The sequence below is a fragment of the Nicotiana tabacum genome, chromosome 20 (assembly GCF_000715075.1).
Source record: "Nicotiana tabacum cultivar K326 chromosome 20, ASM71507v2, whole genome shotgun sequence".
In the NCBI taxonomy this organism is placed as follows: Eukaryota; Viridiplantae; Streptophyta; class Magnoliopsida; order Solanales; family Solanaceae; genus Nicotiana; species Nicotiana tabacum.
Window position 1 is genome coordinate 165,280,284 of NC_134099.1, and position 22,407 is coordinate 165,302,690.

At 35.9% G+C, this 22,407-nt stretch overlaps 2 protein-coding genes and 1 non-coding gene across 3 annotated transcripts; 1 reads left to right on the forward strand and 2 right to left on the reverse strand.

The window, feature by feature from the left end:
• On the reverse strand, positions 1-7,424 carry LOC107828275 (uncharacterized). Its single transcript, XM_075241143.1, has 15 exons — positions 6,912-7,424; positions 4,537-4,713; positions 4,320-4,444; positions 4,101-4,239; positions 3,483-3,632; positions 3,342-3,395; positions 3,118-3,213; positions 2,962-3,021; positions 2,797-2,871; positions 2,656-2,709; positions 2,456-2,557; positions 1,703-2,359; positions 1,456-1,554; positions 1,032-1,139; positions 1-331 (listed from the first exon to the last, which is right to left on the reverse strand). Exons 1-15 carry the CDS (start codon positions 7,332-7,334, stop codon positions 182-184), a joined length of 2,469 nt encoding a protein of 822 aa, XP_075097244.1. The 5' UTR covers positions 7,335-7,424; the 3' UTR covers positions 1-181.
• Positions 7,425-14,731: 7,307 nt separating this feature from the next.
• On the reverse strand, positions 14,732-14,838 carry LOC142175046 (small nucleolar RNA R71). Its single transcript, XR_012704236.1, has one exon. It is a non-coding gene; the product is annotated as a small nucleolar RNA R71 (small nucleolar RNA).
• Positions 14,839-15,885: 1,047 nt separating this feature from the next.
• LOC107828274 (uncharacterized) lies at positions 15,886-16,600 on the forward strand. The gene is made up of 2 exons (XM_016655557.1): positions 15,886-16,180; positions 16,311-16,600. Exons 1-2 carry the CDS (start codon positions 15,886-15,888, stop codon positions 16,598-16,600), a joined length of 585 nt encoding a protein of 194 aa, XP_016511043.1.
• Positions 16,601-22,407: the final 5,807 nt, after the last annotated feature.

The window sequence follows — 22,407 nt, forward strand, 5'->3', positions numbered from 1 at the left end:
GAGAGAAAATCGCTCTGCTCTTTCAAATAAAAATTTACTCTGACATTATTTTTTGTCTACAATAAATTAGGATCAAAATTGCACAATCAAATAAAATTACACCAATAATAGAGCAAGTACATTTTCTGCTTCTCTGCTTTTTCTTTTGACAAAATTGAAAAGAAGATGACTAGCCTTCACTTTACTTCCAAGCTTTTCTCCCTCGAAATTGTTTGCCAGCGCGTTGTTGTTTCCTCTTTTTGTCTATCTTAGATCTTGCTACCTTGGCTTTCTTTGCCGCGGATGGCATGCGTTTTTTGCTCTCTTTTTGCCTATTGCTTGAACCACCCGTCTGCACAATTGAAACGAAAATGTAATCACATCATCCAAGTCACAAGTACATTTCATAGAATGGTATCCTTTCTAATCACTAATGATCCACATGCTTTTTGTACAAACTGAGCGCCTTAGTTCAAGCAAGTGCGAAGGTCATGTGAGATGTGAAAGCAAGAGAAGGAAATTTAAAAGAGAGGGAGAACAGTGTAGGAAGGGAGAGAGATGATTTCTGCATAACTGATACAGAAAAACAGGAAATTCATAAACAAAGTAAACACCCACCTGATTGGAAAAATAGAAACGAATTTGAAATTTCAGGAAGTATGGCTTTCAAAAACTTCCAACAAAATAGCTCGTCAAAAGAAAGTTAAGATGTCGTTAAATTCCAGAGATTCTATAACATTTTATAATGCATCCAGGAAGTAGATGCAGAGTGCGCTTGGCGACAGCGAGTACATCATCAAATCATTTTCATGCACTTCGGGAATAAAACAGTTGACTATGTATAAGTGTAAAGTTCCTCATGAAATGCTGAGTTCACCATTTTTAGACAAAGAAGAAAGTTAAGTAGCTCAGAAACTTGGCAAACAATAACAAAAAGTTGGGCAAAAACAAAACATTACATCACGGAACTAGGAATTATTGAATAAGAGAAATTTAGAAATATGCAATGCTAAGCTCAAGTAAATGAAATCATTTACAAACAACAAAAGTACCTTTTTCTTTTTCAGAGCTGTTTTAGCCTGGTATCTCCCTCTATCCTCTCTGCCAGCCCTAATAATCGCCAGTCTCTCTTCCTTGCTAAGCTTCTTTCGTATGTTGGCCTAAAGTAGTAGAAATAAGAGCATAAGATGCAACACTGTTAGGGCAGAAGATTGCTATTAACAAGAAACAAAACAGCCAACTCCTAAAGTAAATCAAAGAAAAGAGGATAACAGTTTTGTGTCCAGTGAGTAGAATTTGAAAGCGACTGCAGCACAATCTAAAATCCTATTTTATCAGCTTAACATGGGGGAAGCATTTTTTTTTTCTCCCCTCTTTTTTTCATGGGGCAAGAATTTTGCTTCTGAACCAATTCGTAATTCCAAATACAACATTGACTGCAGAAAAAAAATGCTGTGAAAGTGTCCGGCACCTAACCTCAAGTTTAGCAGCATCAACTCTTTTAGTACTAAGCTGGTCTGAGCTGGGAATCTTAAATCCATGTTGTGCTAAAACAGTCCTCGCATCCTTTTTAGCCTAATGAGCAAAAACAGAGAAATGTTACAGCAATAAAAAATACCTGCTTCTGTAGGAGGAAGTTCAGGGCATTCGAACTTGTAAGGTCACAGAACATAAATGAAGAATTCATTGCAAGTGGGCTTGAGTTTCCTCAGAATCAGTATACCTTCAGTTCTTTGATTCTTTGGAAGTCCTCATTAGATAGAATACCATCCCCCATATTCAAAGAGTTATGTTCCATTTTCGCCCCTGCTAATTTCTTTAAAGCACGAAGGCTATTACTGGCGGCATTTACATCAATATCAGATATTTTCCTTTTTATTCCTTTAGATTCCTTTTCATCCACATCATCCTCTTCAGAAGCCCAGCTATTATTATCCTGCATTTTACTGTCATCAATATCCTCTTCTTCACCATCACTCTCATCATCTTCAGTGGCATCAGCACTATCAATGGCATCATCATTTTCTGAAAATTCTTCAGCAGCTTGCGCTTTGTTATCTTCATCAGTATCACATGCATCATCAATTTCACAATCATCACCACTAGAGTCACCAGATTCACCGTAGGAAGCATCATCTCCATCTTTTTCACTACTGGCATCCTCTTCGCCAGGGTCAACATCTTCATCACTTTGATCATCATGGTCAGACAAGCCAACAGAGCCTTCCTCTATATCATCATCACTGTCATTATCCTCCTGCTCCAGCAACTCAATGCCCGGAATGCTGCTGGCAACACTAACTTCACCAAATGCCTTAGGCCTTGCTTTTGGGTTAGTAGGGCGTCCTCTATCTTTCTTAACTAGAAGTGAAGGGCAAACCTGCAAGCAATTGTCACCGTCGAGCCAAATAAAACTTCACTGATTCTTAACATGTATATTTTAGGAGAGAGAGGGAAAGAAGGCAATTTGTTGTACCTCTCTGAACAAAGTAAGAAGTGATCGAGCCGATGACGAAACTGCCTTCTCATTTGATTTTTTGTACAACACAAGGTCTTGCAGCAAATCTTCTGTCATCAACTAAAACAAAAAAGATAAAATGAAAAAAGTTGTGAATATACCAACACGTAAGACCGTATATTATAAATGCCAAATACTTGGGGAAACATTATACATACCAAAGGCATGCGCAAACATATTTCTCGAATAACATTGATTCCAACAGATATAGCCTGGAAATTTCAAATACAGATATAGCATTAATTTTGTTTACGTACAACATATATGATCCTAATGAGATATGAGGTCATTTCGGATACCTCGGGTCTTGAACGGTCATGCACGAACTGATTGACTATTTGTTTAAATAATGGTTCAACTGCATCAGGAGGCACCTGGTCAAGAAAAGATATCATCTGAGCAGGAGAAGGCTAGCAAGTTTATCAAAAGAAACAAAAAAAATTGCAGAACAAAAAGCACCGTACCATATCATGACATGCCTGAACCGCTGCAGCAAGCAAATTTGTCACATCACGCTGATGAGGCTGCACAGAACATCCACGCACCAACCTTAAGTATGAACATGAAAGAACACAGCCAAAAGATATATAAACTGTGATGCCAAATGAAATTTAAAATACCTGAACATATCTCTGAAGGTAAGGATAAAAGTTCAACAAAATCAAGTGATGAAGCCCGACTGTTCGGGCAATTACTTTCAGCATCATCATCTTAACCTGGAGGGAGACGGAAAATGAACAAATATGTAGTTTCAAGCATGGCCCCCAAAGGAAAATACTACATTGGAAAGTCCAGTCTAGTTTCACCAAAGCAAAACTACAGGAAGTAAAGAAGGGCAATCTACCTCAAACCTCTCATTGCAAGTCTGAAGACGTGAGAACAGCTTTTCAGCAAATCCCTGCATGAAAATATGTACCATGGGTATCTCTTCCACAGATTCCAAATCACAAAGACTGCATCATAGAGTACTAAGAACTAAAAAAACCTGTGCATCCTTTAAGTGGTTTAATGGGGAAGAATAACCAGTGCTGTTATTGTCAGATTGCATGCGCTGCTGCTTCTTCATGCTGCGGACGACACGCTGCAACTTTGCTTGCTTTTTCTTTTTGCTGGCTGATGTACCCTTATTATTTGCCTAGACGTGCACGCAGAGTAAGTACAGCAGATTTGATTAATATTTACCACAACAGAGGACAAATTTTTACTACTCTCTTGAGATTTTGAACCAAGTATTGAAAGCCAGAGATATCAGTTGTAAGCAGATCCTAAATTCGCAGATCCGAATTTGGAAACTGATTATTCCACTCCAAAACAGAAGGATCAGTGAGTGCAAAAAACTCATCTGCATGCTTTCCAATCTAAACCGGAATGCACAAAATCTTGAACCATTATTTGACACTAGTGCTTAATATGATCAATAATCCCATAGAACTAAAAAAATAAAGAGTGAAAAAAATGCTGACATGAATTTAAATAACCGTTTAATGAATTATATATATTAGAATTATAAATCACAAATTGCAAGCACAAGTGCAGGCATGATTGCTCCGCAGATGTGTATTATATAAGGAATGCCTATAAAGGATTTAATATGAGAACCAACCTTATAAATAGCCTCTTTATTTACCACAACCTGAGGCTGAGTGGATGTTTGTTCATCTTCACTATCTGCCATATCACTATCTGAGTCGTCTTCAATTTTCTCATAATCAAGAATAAAGGATAAAGAAGCAACCATAATCCTGAGGAATGTAAACAAGTACAAAGAGCTTTAGTTGTAAACTGATGAATTCAGTGAGCAACTATTAGCAACAATGCCTACCTCGATGATGAATGAAAGCATGCCGAGCATACAGCATTTGCTGTTCTATCATCAAACCACACTTTTCTCCGATGAAGTTCACAAAGTGTGATGAGTGCTCTTTTTGCTTTCGCTTCATCCTCTTGCTATCACATTTTAGCATCCACAAATAAGAAGAATGTCAATTTTCAACCAAAAAGTTCAGAAGGCATTACAATAGAAAAAGGCAGAACCAAACCTGTAGCAAGGCAAACAAAATATTCTGAAGTGCCCGATTCTTTGTATCATTCTTGTGCTTCTGATTCAAACGTCTAATACTATGGACAATATGTGAGAAAGCCAATTTTCTCAAAACCCTATCCCCCAGAGTCTGGAGCTCCATGAACAATGCAAGTGTCTCCCCAATGTCAACAATCTGGAAGAAAACATATTGTCAAGGTTGATCTACATTACTTCCTTTTTTTAATTTGTCGGGTAATATTTCATCAATATTGATCAACATTAATTCTTTAACCAACTTGATTACAAAGGTATTCAATTGGTTTTTTCATGACTAACACATACATGTTGAGTGAGTCTTCAATTACTATGTGATACACAGATTATTGCAATTATCCTGACACAAACAAGAAAGGACAAAAAAAAAATGAAATCTTGATTTCAGAATGATTCTGGGCAGGGCCATGCCAAGCTTATCCTTCTCCTTCGAATCTTATGGATTTCTTTTGAGGGGCCATTGAAAAAACATTGAGAAGCAGTACTTCCTTGGTTTTGAAAAATCAAAATCTACTTTTGTGTCATGTACCAACAAAATATGCTATTTTCCTATTAGTTTATAGTTCCGCAAACAATTGAAAGAACCAACAGGAAAGCAGGTGACCTATTTTCGACTGAATAAACCATTTTAGTATGGGTTGAAAATGGGTTTAACCTATATATTAAACCATAGTTTAAATGTGTAGTCTGGATGTGTTTCTATCATGGCCAGCTTGGGTGAGTCAAACTATTTCGGGTTGAAATTGCCACCACTGTTTGGACCCAGACCACCCACTGCCTATAAAGTTATAAACGTAGTAGTAGTAGTAGTTGTTGTTGTTATTTTTGTATAAAAACATAACGCTTGAATGGTGATGTTTTTTCCTCTTTGCAACCATTACTTTAATATTTACTTATCAAGTCAAATTAACATCTTAAACTTTGTGCTCAATCAAACATCATCCCATATAAAATCGAGGAACTAGTACAACAACAACTAAAGAGTTGTGGAGTCTATTTTTTGCTACACTTGGCATATGAAGGACCATGCCAAACTCTAATTAGGAGCTTCTTTTGTGTTGGTATAGAAATGGACTCAACAAAAAGCCCCTTCAAATTTGGAATACAATCCCACAAGTTATTTGGTGGATAGTCTGGACAGAAAAGAATAGCAGAATTTTTTAAGGCAACAAAAGAAACACTCATAGCCTTGAGTTTACAGCTTTAACTTTGCTAGTTCTTTGGTGCAATTCGGCTTTTACCCAGGACGTAGGTACCATGTTATACACAATCGACGAATTGCACAGTTTGTAATTATTTTATTGAAGCATTCGCTTAGTGCCGATCCTACTTTAATAAATCTCCTTGTTCAAGTAGTGATACCTTTCGATTAATGAGTAGAACTAGTCTCAATCACGAATAAGTTGGGGTCAGTTGTATCCTATATGAATCATGACTGACCGTATACTCCACATAAACTCATCTCAGATTATACATGAATATAATTAACAATTAAAAAAACACTAGAAGTTCTTTATATTTTCAATTGACATATAAATCTCTGAAAGGCTAAAGTACTCCTTGAAAAGCATGGAACGTAAAGTAAAAGTTCTAACGTGACTAGAAAATGAAATTGTGGAGCACACCTTTCGACTAATGAGTAGAATTAAAGCTTGAGTAATATAAACACTAGAGGTTCTTTATATTTTCTACTGTCGTATAAATCTATGTTAAACAACTCCTAGAAAAAGCATGGAACATAAAGCAAAAGTGCTAAAATGACTAAATATATAAAATTGAGGAGCACTAGCATACCTTCCAATTAATGAGTAGAATTAGAGAAATAGGGCTTCATTAATATAAACACTAGAAGTTCATTATATTTTCTAATGAGGTATTAAATATCTAAATCTCCTAAAAAGCATAGGATGTGAAGTAAAAGTGCTAACATGCCATAAAAATACAATTGAGCTTTGATACCTTTCAATTAATTAGTAGAATTAGAGCTTGAGTAATATAAACGCTAGAAGTTCTTTATATTTTCTACTGAGGTATAAATTTCTAAAGGGCTAAACAACTCCTAAAAAGCATAGGAAATAAAAGTGCTAACAAGAGTAAAAATAAATGAGAATCGATACATTTCGATTAATGAGTAGACTTAGAGCTTGAGTAATATAAACACTAGAAGTTCTTTATATATTCTACTGACGATGCTTTTTTCTCTTTTCAACCAATACTTCAATATTTTCTAAACACGTCAAATTAACATCCTAAACTCAATGCTCAATCAAATGTCATCACATATAAAACGAACTGGAGTGCATTACTAAATAAGAAAGCCAAATTGAGGAGCAATACCTTTCGATTAAGGAGTAAAATCAGAGCTTGAGTAACATGAACACGTAACCCAGAAGGCAAAGTCCTCGCCGAAGAACGAAGCAACTGAGCTAACTCTTTAGGGAAATTAACGAGCTGTTTAGGGTAAAAAGGCGTAACGTGTGATAAAAACATCGCACGTTCGCCTAAGTCCTTTGAAACCGTAGGGTCAGTGGATACACCGCTAAGGGAAGTGAAATTAAGTGCGGCTTGTTGTTCGAATAGTTCCATTGAAGATTTGAATTGATTGTATACTAACGTTAGTTCTGATTCGTAACCTTCTGGATCGCATTTCATCTTTGATTGTAAATTTGGTAAGCTTAGTTTTTCGGATGTGAGGCCTGATGCTGCGATTCCCTCCGCCGTTAGCTCCGACTGCCTGTGACGGCCGGAAATTGGAGACATGGTGAACGGAGGATATGTGTGTAAGTGTGAAATAGAAACCCTAGTAAAACCCTATTGGGGACGATGATTATAAAGGGCCTTAGCTTTATGATTTTATGGTTGTAGCTTTGAGACAGTGTACTGTTTTAGTTTGAGGGAAGGGTAGTTTGGTCGTGAAAGTACAACCAGATAAAGCTGCAAAGCTAAAAATATGACTACCCCAGATTAGTGCCACGAAAAGCCACTTGGGAAATAAAGCCATAAAGGCTATAACCTATCAAGGCTCCTAGCAAAGAGATTCGCCAAAGTCACTCCGTTTATTTTTCGGTAAATGGCCAAATATATTCCTTTACTTTCGAAAATGATTTAAAATATCTCTCGTTATACTATTGGGTTATCTATATCCTTATCGTCATATTTTAAAATAAAAATAACTCTATTTTTGATGGAGTGCCACGTGACAGCACCAAATTAAAATGACCCATTTTTTTTACCCAACCCGTTTTACAAAAAAACACAACCCGAACCATATTTTCATTTTTCAGTGTTTTTAAAGAATTTTTTTTTTTAAAACTTTAAAAAAAATTGCAAAAAATATTTTCAGTTTTTAATAAAATATTTTCGTTTTTTGAAAACTGAAAAAAATATTTCCAACAAAATATTTTCGTTTTTGAAAAATGTTTTTTTTCGTTTTTTTTTTTTAAGATTTTCTTTTTATAAAAACTTGAAAAACAAATTTGTAAAAACTGATTTTTTTTTGTAAAAACAGAAAAAAAAATATTTTCATTTTTTAAAAATTGAAAAATTATTTTCAACAAAATATTTTCGTTTTTGAAAAATATGTTATTTCATATTTTTAGTTTTTTAAAAGAATTTTGTTTTGTAAAAACCGGAAAAACAAATTTGTAAAAACAGATTTTTGTTTTTTAACAAAATATTTTCGTTTTTTAAAAACTGAAATTTTAAAAAAAAAAACTGGAAAAAATGAAAATAGGGGTCAGGTTGTGGGTTTTTTTAAAAATGGGTCGGTAAAAAAAAGAAATGGGTCATTTTAATCTGGTGCTGCCACGTGGCACTCCATCCAAAATAGGGGTATTTTTGTTCCAAAGTATGACAGTAGGGGTATAGATAACCCAATAGTATAACGAGGGGTATTTGTAGACCATTTTCGAAAGTAGAGGGGTATATTTAGCCCTTTGCCATTTATTTTTCGTTCAGCCAATTGTTTGATTTTTTCGTTGAGCATCTGATAAATTATACTAACTTTTTTAAAATAATATATATATATATTTCTTTTTAACATATGGTTTGAAAATCTACTACCCTAATTAATGCAACTTTACACGCAAATGCTCATTTTAAGGGATTAAAGCGCTTATTATTGAATAAAACTATAGTTTTAGCATTCAAAGGAATAAATCTTAATTGGTCTTACTTCATGACATAATCTTCTTTTCTTATTTGCTTTTCTTAGTGATTTTCAAGAGCAAATTTCATTTATGGTCAGCCGCTGGAAATTAATATCAGCCGCTAGTCACAAAATTGCAGTATGCATTTTATAGCCCAAAACTAATTAAAAGGCTAGCCACCGATCCAACTATCACCGAAACACAATCCTTCCTTATATTTTAAATCTCATATTTACACACTTTCGTCCTTCATCCAAAAACCGCTCTTCTCCGATTCCAACTCAAGTTCCAAAATAGAAAAATAAAATATAAGATAAGAAGTAGGAATTTGAGATCTTCAATGTCGTCGTATTGTACATACCTAAAGTCAGGAGGATTTGGAGGACTAGGGTTTCTGATAGGAGAATTGAATCGTTGTATTTTTCTAGGCTACTTTCTCCTCCTGGTGTTGTCAAAGCTTTTGTAATTGAAGCGACGACGAGTAAGTTTCCGATCTTCGATGCTGACGGAGACCTAGTTCCGGCGACTTTGGCTCCGACGACGATGAAGTGTCTTCTAGTGTATAAAATTGAAAGGTTTTTTGTGTTGTTGTGGCCATAACAGCGATAATGGAGCTGAAGGTTTTTGATTTGTTGCATTTTGCGGGAGAAACAAAGATGGCAAAAACTAATGCATTGTCTAACTTTAGATCTCAATTCTCTTTATTTTTTTATCTCATCGATAGTCTTCACTATACAAAATATATACAAATAGACTTTCATTATACAAAAAATATACTAAATAGACTGTCATTATACAAAATATATACAAAATAGACTGTCACTCACAAAAATATATAAAATAGATTGTCATTGTATAATTTATATACAAAATAGACTGTCATTATACAACATATATAAAATAGATTGTCACTATACAATGAATATATACTAATGATACATTAGGGATACACTAAGGATACACTTTATATACAAAATTTATACAATGTAATAGTATATATACAATTTTTATACATTTTATAATTGTCACTATACAAAATATATACAAAACAGACTGTCACTATATAATAAATATGCACTAATGATACAGTAAAATATAGAGGATAGACTTAATATACAAAATTTATACAATGTAATAGTATATATACAATTTTTATACATTTTCTCACAATTTATATATAATTTTTACAATATACACTGAAAAATACAAGATACACTTATATACCAAATTTATACAATGTGTATGTAAAATATTTAATACATTGTGTAACTATATATATAGTCCCAATAATTAAATTTGACAGAGACTTTTTGGTTAGGATAAATATATTCTCGATCCTTAAGAGTATTGATTCCCCATTCATCTAAAGGTATTACCTTCTTTATAATAATCTTCGAAAAACTATAAGTTTTTCTTGTATTTGCAGAATAGAAATGCTGAATTTCAGCTGATCTTGTGGTTGAGAGTATTATCTCGTATGCATCCTGTATTTATAAGCAGGAGTAGCGTATGACGCTCTATCAAAGTACCTAGCCATTAATTGTCATAGGTTATCCTTCCATTTAAGGTCGGATTGTTCATATATATATATATATATATATATATATATATATATATATAAAGTTACATATAAGCGTCATCCAACTACCCCATTAAATCCAGACCCACCATTAATACTCACTGTAAAAGTTATTCATTCCCAAAACACTATTATGATCGAAGAAGAATAAGAAGAAGTAGAAGAAGAAGCAGCAGCTTGACTAGAAAACCCCACGACTTTTGTTGCCACTCTTATATCATGCATCGTAATTGAGTAAATCTTTTTAATAATTGAATTAAAAAATTTGTGATTTTCTAGGTACTCAAACAAATTTTTCAGTGAGAAGTAAAAAATAAAGAGAAAAAATATAGATATGAAATGGGAGATAGAGAAGGGAAGGAAAATGAAAAAAAAAAAAAATAACCCAAAAAGATAAAAGGAAGATAAAGAAGATACAAAGAAAGAAAGAGGATAAGAATGAAAATGGTAATGGAAAATTTGTGCATTGGATAGAGTGAAAGAAAGATAAAAAAGTGTGCATTAGATAGAATGAAAGAAAGATAAAAAGGCTAGGATTAAATGTTGTCTTGAGAAGATAAATGCATTGAAAATAGATAATGGCTACAAATTGCAAATAAATTGGACCAAAAGGCCATTTCGTGTAAGTGGATAAAAACACGGGCTATTAAAATTTTGATGGGCTATAAATGATAGTTTTCTCATTTTTCAAAGGTTTTAGGTAAGATTTGTTGAGTTTGCAAGTAAAGAAGTACCACTAGGTTAGTCCAAGTAAAATATTGGTTAAGCCCATATTTGATTCTTGGGTTGGACTTGGGCTTGGGCTTGGTCTCTCTAATACAACCTGGACTTGGGCTTTAAAATAATAAGGAGGATGGTTAATATGGCCTTTGAAGGGGCAACTTATAGGGCTCATGTAAATAGCCCACATGCAAATAAAACAGTGAAAATTACACCCAATAGCCTTAAAATTTGATGGTCTTAATCTTTTGACCTCATGGACAAACTTTTAGGGGTCGTTTGGTAGGATGAATTAGAGAAAATAATGTATGCACTAGCTTTTGTATTCTTAATATCTTGTTTGGTACACACTTTTTCAACATACGTATTACTAATGCAAGTACAGTCAAACTTCTCTATAACAACATCGTTGTTCCGATATTTTTTGACTTTTATAGTGAATGAATGTTATACACTATAATAGCATTTGGCGTCTAAATATATTTTGATTGTTATACACAAAAGTTATCCAAAAATTATTTTTTTAAAATGTTACATATAAGAGATAGGATAATTAGTTAGACTTAAAATCTCAAAAGATATAAATATTTCACTAATTAATGCTATAAATCTTTTAAATTATTAATAAACCCAACCCATAACTAAACATAAAAAATTTAAACTCTAAGGAACACATTTTAAAACTACTAAAAAATAAAATTCTTTCAAGATTGATGGAAAAACTCTATAATTGTAGCTTGTTTCATAGATTTCAATCTGTTGCTGGAGGTATAATGCTTGAATTGATAAAGATTTGCTTACTGTCTTATCTTACATCCATTCGTAATAAATTGTCTTAGTCTAGTTGTCTAAAGTTAACTTGACTTGTTCAATCACACGATAATATTTTTTCATAGTGAAACTTTATTAGTTTCCGGAAGCTAACATCCATGAAGGAAAAAACAAAGAAAGAAATATACTGTAGACTGCAAATTCAACATTAGAAAGGTGTTCACTGCTATCATAATAAAATAATATATTTTTATCATAGGTTGTGCATTAAAGTCATAAAATATTTGATAAAATATTTTAAAATTATTATTAGTAACAATATATATTTTTATCATAGGTTGTGCATTAAAGTCATAAAATATTTGATAAAATATTTTAAAATTATTATTAGTAACAATCTTAGAAACCCTACATGGCTGTTATAGAGGAGTAATTTTACAAAGAGCGTACAGTCGTAAAAATGGGCATTGCTGTTATAGGTGAAAAGTTGTTATAGAGAGGTAAAATATAACATAAAAAATCGGTTCTGGGAAAATCAGGCTTTTATAGTGAATGGTTGTTATATAGTGATGTTGTTATAGAGTGGTTTGACTGTATTAGTTATACAACCTATTCGATATTATCCTATGTATAACTAATACATAGCAAACGATGATATTAACAATAATAATGCTATTAATGCATGCATTAACATGGTTAGAAATAAAATTATACTTAAAGTCCATTAAATCTAAATAATATGGAGGGCATTTTGCAAACAACTGATTTTCTTTAAAATTATGCAATGCATTTTAATTTTTAATACACCACACCAAAAAATTGATAAGAAATAATCTCTGCATAACTAATGCCTGCATTACTAACTCGTGCATTACTAATACACCTTGTTCAGCGTTATTAGTATGTACTGATAAATGGCCAAAAGTGCATGATTTTGAGTGTATTTTCATCTCATTTGTCGTGTGAGTTATGGGAGATTACATGATATTTGAAGGGAATTATACTCATTACGTATTTCTTATTTGTAGGAGTGAGCTTGAACAATAATGGAGCAAAAGATATCAAATTATTGTAAAAAAGAGAAAAATGGAAGGATTGGGAGCTCGTCTATTCTCGTGTGTGGCATGAAAATGAATGCGAACAAGGAGAAAAGTGAAGGCACAAAACAACGAAGTGAAGCAAAGGCACAGATCGCTTCACGAAATGGAAGAATTTCAAAAGCTAAATTTGCGTCCATGGGCGCACGACGCGCGAAGGCAGACGCAGATTCCAGCTTCTCCCATCCGAAGTGGGATTGAAAAGTTCCGCCCCTTAGCAACCCTATGTAATATAAATACATCAAAGAATGACTTTTTAAGTGCTACACAACATCTTTGAAGGCAAGAACAAGTAAGGAGCAAGATGGAAGATTCGGAAACAAGTTTTTATCTTTCTTCTTCCCTTTTCTATTATTGGTGATGAATTCCTATATTGTAGTTGTGAAAACAATTATGAGTAGTTAAACTTTTTATTCTAGGATTTGATGGAACCTCTTGGAGGATGAATTTTTGTTGCGTTTAATATAAATTTGACAATAGTTTCTTTATTTGTTCAACTACGTGATTATTGTGGTTGACTAAAGAGCCCTCAATTGACTATGCCTATTTAGTGTGTATTACTTGGAAAAGGGAACATATTTAGGTAGTTGTTAAACAATATCACTCCTAACGTATATGAGGGATCAATATGGAGGGTTTAAAGGTGGGATTAGGAATAACAAAATATTGGTGCGATCTTAGTGAGTAGTAAACTAGTGCCAGCTAGCGTAGTTCGGAAGAATACGTTTATTGAATTGTTGTAGTTGCTCAGAAGAGAATTACGACACCTAAAGTGCCTACGATCAGTAGAGAATATATAAGCAAATTTATAGGAGACGTGGCAGGGAGGATTCCAACGAGAGGGGAAATCGTAACCTAGACCTTTCCAATCATGTCTACAACATTTGCTTTGTTAGTAATAAAATTATAGCTTTTTAATTACCTTGCTTTTAGTTAGTAAACACTAAACTCATTATTCAATATTTCTGAAAGTTGATTACTTGAATTGTTGTGAAACTAGCAGTTGTGATTAGTAGGTTAATTTTCTATGGGATTCGACTCCGGACTTGTAAATTGAATTATATTTACAACGATCGCTTAGTCCTTTTTATAAGGCATAGTTGGGCGTGATCAAATTTGGTGCCGTTGTCGGGGAACTAACGGTGTTATTAATTACATTTAGAAGAATTGCTAAGATTCATAGTTTAGTCAATTTTCTTCATTTTATATTCATTATATTGAAATTCTAACATTTGTAGTCTTGGGTGTTACAGGTACAAGCCTAGAAACTCCTCAAGAACTGGTGAATTATTTGAAGCATTATCGGAACCTCAGAAAGCTTTCAAGGCACTAAATCGTGCAAACAAGAAGGGCAAACGACAACAAAACCTGACAGAACAGATCGAACTAGACATGGGGGATATTATAGATAACCAAACCAAATGAAATATTGGGAATGACCCAAACAATCAGGGTGTGGAACCTCTTGTGCTAGAAGTGACATTGTATGATTGGGCACAACCCATCGATGAGAATCTGGCAACCACAATTACCGTCCCTCATATACAAGCAGAGTCATTTAAAAGCACAAACAACATGTTACATATGCTACGGAATAAGGGACTGTTCTCCGGGTCTTACATTAAAGATCCATAACAGTATCTGAAAAACTTTTTGTCAATTTGTGTCACTCAAAGGCAACTGAATGTGACACCAGAAGCAATTAGAATATTATTGTTTCCATTCTCAATGACTGGAGAAGCTGAGACTTGGCTCAATTCGCTCCCCATAAACTCCATCACCACTTGGGAGGAATTAGTCAAGCAGTTTTTGAACAAGTTCTACCCACCCAATAAGACTGTCAAGCAAGTTGATGAGGTATTGAGCTTCAGGCAGAAACCAGCTGAAACACTACAAGAAACATGGGAGAGGTTCAAAGGGATGCTAGTTAAGTGTCCACATCATGGCATTCCAGATCAGATATTGGGACAAAGGTTTTACATGCGATTGGCAGATAGCTTGAAGGACAACGTTGATGCTTCAGCGGGTAGAGCATTTTTTAGCAAATCAATTATAGAGTGTAAGGTCATGCTAGATAAAATGGCACAAAACTCATTACGGATGATAAGAGACACTACAATAACCCCTGTAATTCACTCAGTAGCCTTGGACCCAAACAACTTCATAGCTGAGAATATGGCCGCTCTGATGACGCAAATGAGTATCCTCACCAAGCAGATTGATGAATCAGGCTAGAAGAAGGTACACATAGTTGACACGATTAATGTGGACTTATGTACATCATGCATTAAACAACCATATGTGTGCTCGCGGAGTGGTGAATGTGACAAGCAGAACTATAAGGAAAATATGAACTATGTGGGTAACGATGGAGGCCAGAAACAAGGTGGTCAGACTTGGGGACAGCAGAATTAACACTATAGGACAGCACAACAGCAGTACAATAATAATAATAATAATAATAATAATAATCATGGAGCTGCACAACCACAAGGTCAAGTTGTGCCTTATCAAAGGCAACAAGGGTACAATTAGCATAATCAACAACCTCAACAGCAACAGATAGTGTGACAAGATGATGGGTTGTTTGAAATTAAAGGAATGTTGCAATAACTCATTGGGTCCAGCGGGAAAATGGAAGAAAAGGTCCACCAAATTCAAGAAAAGTTAGTATCACACGACTCAACTATCAAGGGCATTAAGATTCAAATAGGGCAAATATCCATGGCCCTTAACAATCGTCCTCAAGGTACATTACCGGCGGACACATATGTCAATCTGAAAGATCAGGGCCCAAAGCAATTTATGGCGGTGAGTCTAAGAAATGATAGAGATCTTGATCTAGAGCAAGAAATTGCTCGCGAAAGCTGACCAACTGAGATATTTGTGCCAATGCCAATTGAGGTAGATGATTCAACAAGGTAATAGAGGTAACAATATAACATGCATAAAAGGAAACAAGCAAAGAAAAAGGGGTTACATATAAGATTGATAAAATGCAAGATAAGGCAGTAGAAAAAGTGCCCGAGCAGGATATAACTCAAGTCATAGGAAGAAAGCGACCTCCAACACCCTTCCCGCAAAGGTTGGCTAAATATCAGAAGGATGAGCAGTACAAAAGATTCATGGAAATGTTGAAGCAAATTCAGGTTAACATTCCTCTAATTGATGCTTTGAGGGAGATGCCTGGTTATGTAAAAATGATGAAGGACTTGATGTCACGCAAGTTTGACCTTCAAGACTTGGCAACTGTGACATTGACTCAGATATGTAGTGCTGTTGTGACAAGAAGTATAGCTGAGAAGCTACTCGGCCTTTGAAGCTTCACAATTCCATGCACCATAGGTAGCTATGCATTCGCCAAGTGTGATTTGGGGGCGATCATAAATCTGATTCCATTGGCTATCTATAAAAAAATTAGGCATTGGAAGAGTAAGGCCCACATCCATGTTACTACAACTAGCTAACCGAACGGTGAAAAAGCCATCAGGTATACTTGACGATGTACTTGTGCAAGTTGAAAAGTTTGTGTTTCCGAAAGATTTTGTTATTCTGGACTGCCAGGTTGATGAGGAGATTCCCATAATTTTGGGAAGGCCATTCTTGGAGACAAGAAGAGCTCTTGATTGTGAAACTGGGGAGCTGAAAATGAGGCTTAATAACGAAGAAATAACATTTAATATGCAAAAGTATATGTTGCGACCTAGTTAGTTTGCAAATTGCTCTTCGATAAAAGCTGTGGATGTGATCATGGAGGAAGATGATGAGGCACTTAATGCAAAAGACCCTATTATGGCTTGCCTCATGAACTTAGAAGAGGTAAATGGTGAGGACTTGGAGGGGTGGGTGTTGGCTCTTGAAGGCCAAAGGTACGGGAAAAGAGAGCTTGAATTCGAGTCTTTACACTTAGAAGAAAGAAAAACTCTTCCAGTTAAGCCATCGATCAAAGAGCCACCACAGTTGGAACTGAAACAACTATCATCTCACCTCAGGTATGCTTTCTTAGGACCTAATTTGACTTTACCTATTATTTTCTCATCCGATTTGTTAGATATGTAGACAGAACAACTTTTACAAGTGTTAATAGTGTGGAAAACTGCAATTGCTTAGACCATTACAGATATTAAAGGTATCACTTCGGCCTTCTATATGCATAAGATTCTACTGGAAGATGGTCACAAACCTTCCAGAGAACATCAGAGAAGGTTAAACCCAACATGAAAGAAGTCGTGAAGAAGGAAGTTATCAAATGGTTAGATGTGGGAATCATTTTCCCATCTCCGACAACAATTGGGTTAGCCCGGTTTAGTGTGTGCCAAAGAAGGGTGGAATGACTGTGGTGCAAAATGAGAACAACGAGTTGATCTCAACAAGAACAGTCACGAGATGGTGAATTTGTATGGACTATAGAAGATTGAACAAGGCCACCCGAAAATACCATTTCCCCTACCGTTTATTGATCAGATGCTACATAGTTTGGCAGGAAGTTCCCAATTTTGCTTTTTAGATGGATATTCGGGGTATAATCAGATCTCTATTACCCTAGAGGATAGATGGAAAATATCATTCACCTGTCCATATGACATCTACGCTTTCCAGAGAATGTCGTTTGGCATATGCAATGCACCCGCCACATTCCAAAGGTGCATGATGGACATCTTCACAGATATGGTAGAGAACATAATGGAAGTCTTCATCAAAAATTTCTCAGTGGTGGGAAGCTCATTCGATAACTGTCTTAGGAGTCTGAAAAGAGTGCTGAAGAGATGTATGGAGACCAATATGGTGCTAAACTGGAAAAGTGTCATTTTATGGTACAAGAATGTAGTCTTGGGACACCTAGTCAAATAAGGGGATTAAGGTGGACCTTGTTAAGGTTGATGTAATAGAGGAGTTGCCACCACCCACTTCGGCCAAGGCAATAAGATGTTTCCTTGGCCACGCAGGTTTCTACATGCAGTTTATAAAAGATTTTTCCAAGATTGCTAACCCTTTTGTGTAAATTGCTTGAAAAAGATCACCCCTTTGTGTTTTTTAATGATTGCAAAGTAGCTTTTGAGGAATTGAAGAATGAGGCTGATGTTTGCACCTATCATAGTTTCACCAGACTGGGAGCAACCATTTGAGCCGATATGCGATACAGGCGATTATGTTGTGGGAGCAGTGTCGAGGCAGCGAAAGGAGAAGGTCATGCACCCAATATACTATGCAAGTAGAACTATGAGTGGTGCCCAACTAAACTACACAGTGACCGAGAAAGAGATGCTAGCAGTGGTGTTCGCATTTGACAAATTCAGGCCATATCTTATAGGCTCAAAAGTAATTATTTATACTGACCATGCTGCCCTCAAATACCTAATTGGGAAGAAGGATTCAAAGTCGTGCCTGATTCAATGGGTACTGCTACTACAAGAATTCGACCTGGAAATCTGTGACCGAAAGGGAATGGAGAACCAAGTGGCGGATCACTTGTCTGGTTGGAAGGAGCAGAGAAGAAGGTTGAGGTAGAAAAGATCGTGGAAACTTTCCCGGATGAACAATTGTTGGCCAAAAGTCTTGAGGTAGCGCTATGGTATGCAGATATTACAAACTACCTTGCGAATGGTATTATCCCCCATGACTGTCACACCTTCTTTTTACTACCCTCGAAAGGGTATAAGAGAGTTTTTTCTAATTTAAGTGACAATCGAAACAGGATTATTTATATTAAAATTAGAGGCGCTGCTTGGGATAATTTATGGTGTCCCAAGTCACCAGTTAAAATCCCGAATTGAGGAAGTTGGCTCTATTTACGGTCTGCGAACACATAAATCCGGGTAAGGAATTTTGTTAACCCGGGAGAAGGTGTTAGGCATTCCCGGGTTCCGTGGTTCTAGCACGGTCACTTTGATCATACTTGGCTTAATCAAATTGTCTAATTACTTATTTTAGAACCTATGTGCATTTGCCTCTTTTAATTAAGAAATTATCTTAATTAAGAAATTATCTTAAAACAGGTCACGTGCACGTGTACCCATTTGTTTGGCACATCAAAAATCATGTCAGACGAACGTGTTCACAATTAATAACACTTTATTATTATTAAGAAAGTTTGTCCAAAGTTGCGCGAACGCATACTCCGGTTTTGTTTGTTTTTTAGAACCGTACTTATGTCACACGAACGTGTACACAACTACGATGGTGGATTAAACGTGCCTAAAACTCCGAATATCATTTTAATGTCTAAGTTATAAAATTAACACGAGGGCCATAGGAATTCAATTATGGATGGCATGCCTCGGCCTAAAGAACTACATTAATAACAATTTTATTATTATTGAGAAAGTTTGGCCGAAGTTGCGCCAACGCATACTCCGATTTGTTTTTTTAGAAATGAAATCATAATTATGTTACGCGACCGTATACATAATCATGATAATAGGCTAAGTCGCGCCTAAAGCAAGCTACGATGTTCATAAGTGATTATTTCCTAAGTATGCTCCTAACGACCCGAATAATTAAAAGAGAAACAACACGAAATTAACATAATCTTTCTTAGGCTCGAAATCCCTTCTCATTATTAACCGACCCCCAAAAATCTTGTTTTAATCCAACAAATACACAACCTAACTTACAAAATCTCTTAATCCATCACTTTTTTAGTTAAATGGTCATTCAACAAACCAAATCAATAAGAGGTAATTAAATTGTCCAAATGAAAATTGGAAATGGACTAAGTCACTAACATATGTCAAGAAATTTAACTACAACATGATATGAATCCATTTACCATTATTGAAATACTTCGAACCAACAAATATAACCAGACTATGTAATGATTAGTCTTCTTTAAAAACCAACCAATTTGTTCAGCCTCATTCACATAATGCGCCATTAATTCAATGATCTAACTGAGAAGATGGTCTTAATTAAAAATCAAGATAGTTTTGCAAATGAAGGAATTTAAGTACATCATGGACAAATAATTACCCATAGAAAAATAATCACAGTGCATTCATTCCCACCAAAACTGTTCATAGGCTTCACATAAGAAAAATTAAAGTAGGGTAAGAAATGGACCTCAAATGAACAAATAGTTGCCTTAAAAAATTACTACCAAAAAGTAGAACAATGAATATTCTCATCTGGAAATGACCAAATACCAGCAAACAGACCTTCAAACCATGAGCGAAACTAATGAACTGACGCTCTTGTCAGAACCGAACTCGAACCGACGACTGACCTAAACCTCGAACCTTAGTTTCTGTTCCGTACTCTGTTGCTATTTGCCTGAAGAGCCGGACAAGGAAGGGGATTGTTCAGAGGTTAAGGGTGAGAGAGAACGGGAGGTCCTTTGGCAGATTGGGAATTTTTTTGGTGGAGTGTCGTGTGTTGCAGCTGTTGGTGTTGGCGAAGGGTTGCTGGGCGTTTTCCGGCGAGGGGTCGCTGGTGGCGTCGTGTGTCTAGTTTCCGACGAAGGTGGAGTTGTGGATGCTTTTTGGTAGGTTTCTTAGGTTTTGGCTCTGGTTGTTTTGCTTTGTGAAGAAGATGTCTAGTTGCTCTGTTTGCGTTTATGGCTGTTGCTGCAGCTTCTAAGGTTGCTGGTCATTTTTTATTAGGAAGCCATGGCCAAAGGTTGCTTCTTCTATAAAGAAGACCAGTCGATCGGATGGAGGGGTGGGTCCAATTCTTTTATGAAAATGGCGCTGCCTTGTTTTTAGTGTATAGGTCTTGTATATGATAGCTTAGGTCAAAAACACATGATTAATATATTAGGGGTCTAGGTATTTGTAGAGTTTTTTATGTTAAGGGATATGGGCCTAGGAATTATAGGCTTGGGTTTATGTTTGTGTACACCATAAACCAGATATATCATGCTTGTGACTTCAGTCATGTCTTGAGCAGCTCATATCTTTCATCAACTTTTGCATTTGGATTCACTTTTTGCCTTTTTTTTATTCTAGATTGTGACTAATTTCCGTTGATCATCTCGGACTGTTGACTCACATTCTTGCCGTGAGCTTCTTTTGTTGCTAACTTGAATTGCATTCTGAAGTGAATTCCCTTATTCTCCAGGTGGTGCCTGATTGCCAATATTTGAACTGTATTCCCTTGCTTTCCAGGTGGGCGCCTGATTGTCAAAATTTTAAGATGTATTCCCTTGCTCTCTAGGTGGGCGCCTGATTGCCAAAACTTTAACTGTATTCCCTTGCTCTCCGGGTGGGCGCCTGATTGCCAAAACTTGAACTGTATTCCTTTGCTCTCCAGGTGGGCCCTTGATTGCCAAAACTTTAATTGCATTCCCTTGCTCTCCAGGTGGGTGCCTGATTGCCAAAACTTCAACTGCATTCCCTTGCTCTCCAGGTGGGCGCCTGATTGCCAAAACTTGAACTGTATTTGCTTGCTCTCTAGGTGGGCGCCTGATTGTCAAAACTTCAATTGCATTCCCTTCATTCTTCAGGTGGGCTCCTGATTACCAAAACTTGAACTGTATTTCCTTGCTCTCCAGGTGGGCGCCTGATTGCCAAAACTTGAATTGTATTCCCTTGCTCTCCAGGTGGGCGCCTGATTGCCAAAACTTGAATTGTATTCCCTTGCTCTCCAGGTGGGTGCCTGATTGCTGAACTTGAACTGTTTTTCCTTGATACTTGAACTGCTTCTCCTTGTTCTCCAGGTGGGTGCCTGATTTCCAACACTTGCACTGTTTTTCCTTGAGACTTGAACTGCTTCTCCTTGTTCTCCAGGTGGGTGCCTGATTTCCAATACTTGCACTGCTTTCCCTCGAAACTTGACTTGTTTTCCCTTGTTCTCTAGGTGGGCTCCTGATTACTGAACTTGAACCGTCTTCCTTTGAACATTGCTGCTTTCCCTTTGTTCTCCAGGTGGGTGCTTGATTGCAGAACTTGACCTGCTTTTCCTTGAAACTCGAATCATTTTCCCTTGTTTTTCAGGTGGGCTCTTGATTGCTGAACTTATACTGTTTTCCTTTATAACTTGAGTTCTTCTCCCTTGTTCTCCAGGTGGGCGCCTGATTGCTGAACTTGACCCATCTCCTCTTGTTACTTGAAATTGTTTTCCCTTGAATCTTGAACCATTTTCCCTTTATCTCCAGGTGAGCGCCTGATTGCTGAGCTTGACCCGCTTTCCTTTGAACTTGTGCCATCTTTCCTTGTTCTCCAGGTGGGCACCTGATTGCAACAAAATAGACAAAACAAAAGAAATTTTTCTGCCCCAGTTTGATATTGGGAACATCTGTGCGTGTTAACCGAATCATGTTACCCAAAATCTCTAAGAATTTAAAATCTAACTCCCATTATCCAGGAGGGTCTTGAAAATTAAATCTTATCTTAAGAGTGAAAACTTGAACGCTAAATTCTATTTCCTAACGGTAAAACTTATGCTAAATCTCATTATCTATGAAGGTCCTAAAAGTTAAAATTAAATCCCATTATCTAGGAAGGTCCTGACAACTTATACTACATCTCATTATCCAGGAGGGTCCTGAACACTTAAAACTAAATCCCATTATCCAAGAGGGT

Excerpts from the sequence above, each read along its gene's own strand:
- LOC107828275 (XM_075241143.1), bottom strand. The coding sequence starts at position 7,334 with ATGTCTCCAATTTCCGGCCGTCACAGGCAGTCGGAGCTAACGGCGGAG. Across the intron at positions 4,240-4,319 it reads TGCTTTCATTCATCATCGAG|GATTATGGTTGCTTCTTTAT; the intron begins GTAGGCATTGTT and ends TACATTCCTCAG. Across the intron at positions 3,022-3,117 it reads ACCTTCAGAGATATGTTCAG|CCTCATCAGCGTGATGTGAC; the intron begins GTATTTTAAATT and ends TGTTCTGTGCAG.
- LOC107828274 (XM_016655557.1), top strand. The coding sequence starts at position 15,886 with ATGCAAGATAAGGCAGTAGAAAAAGTGCCCGAGCAGGATATAACTCAA. Across the intron at positions 16,181-16,310 it reads TAGTGCTGTTGTGACAAGAA|GCATTGGAAGAGTAAGGCCC; the intron begins GTATAGCTGAGA and ends TAAAAAAATTAG.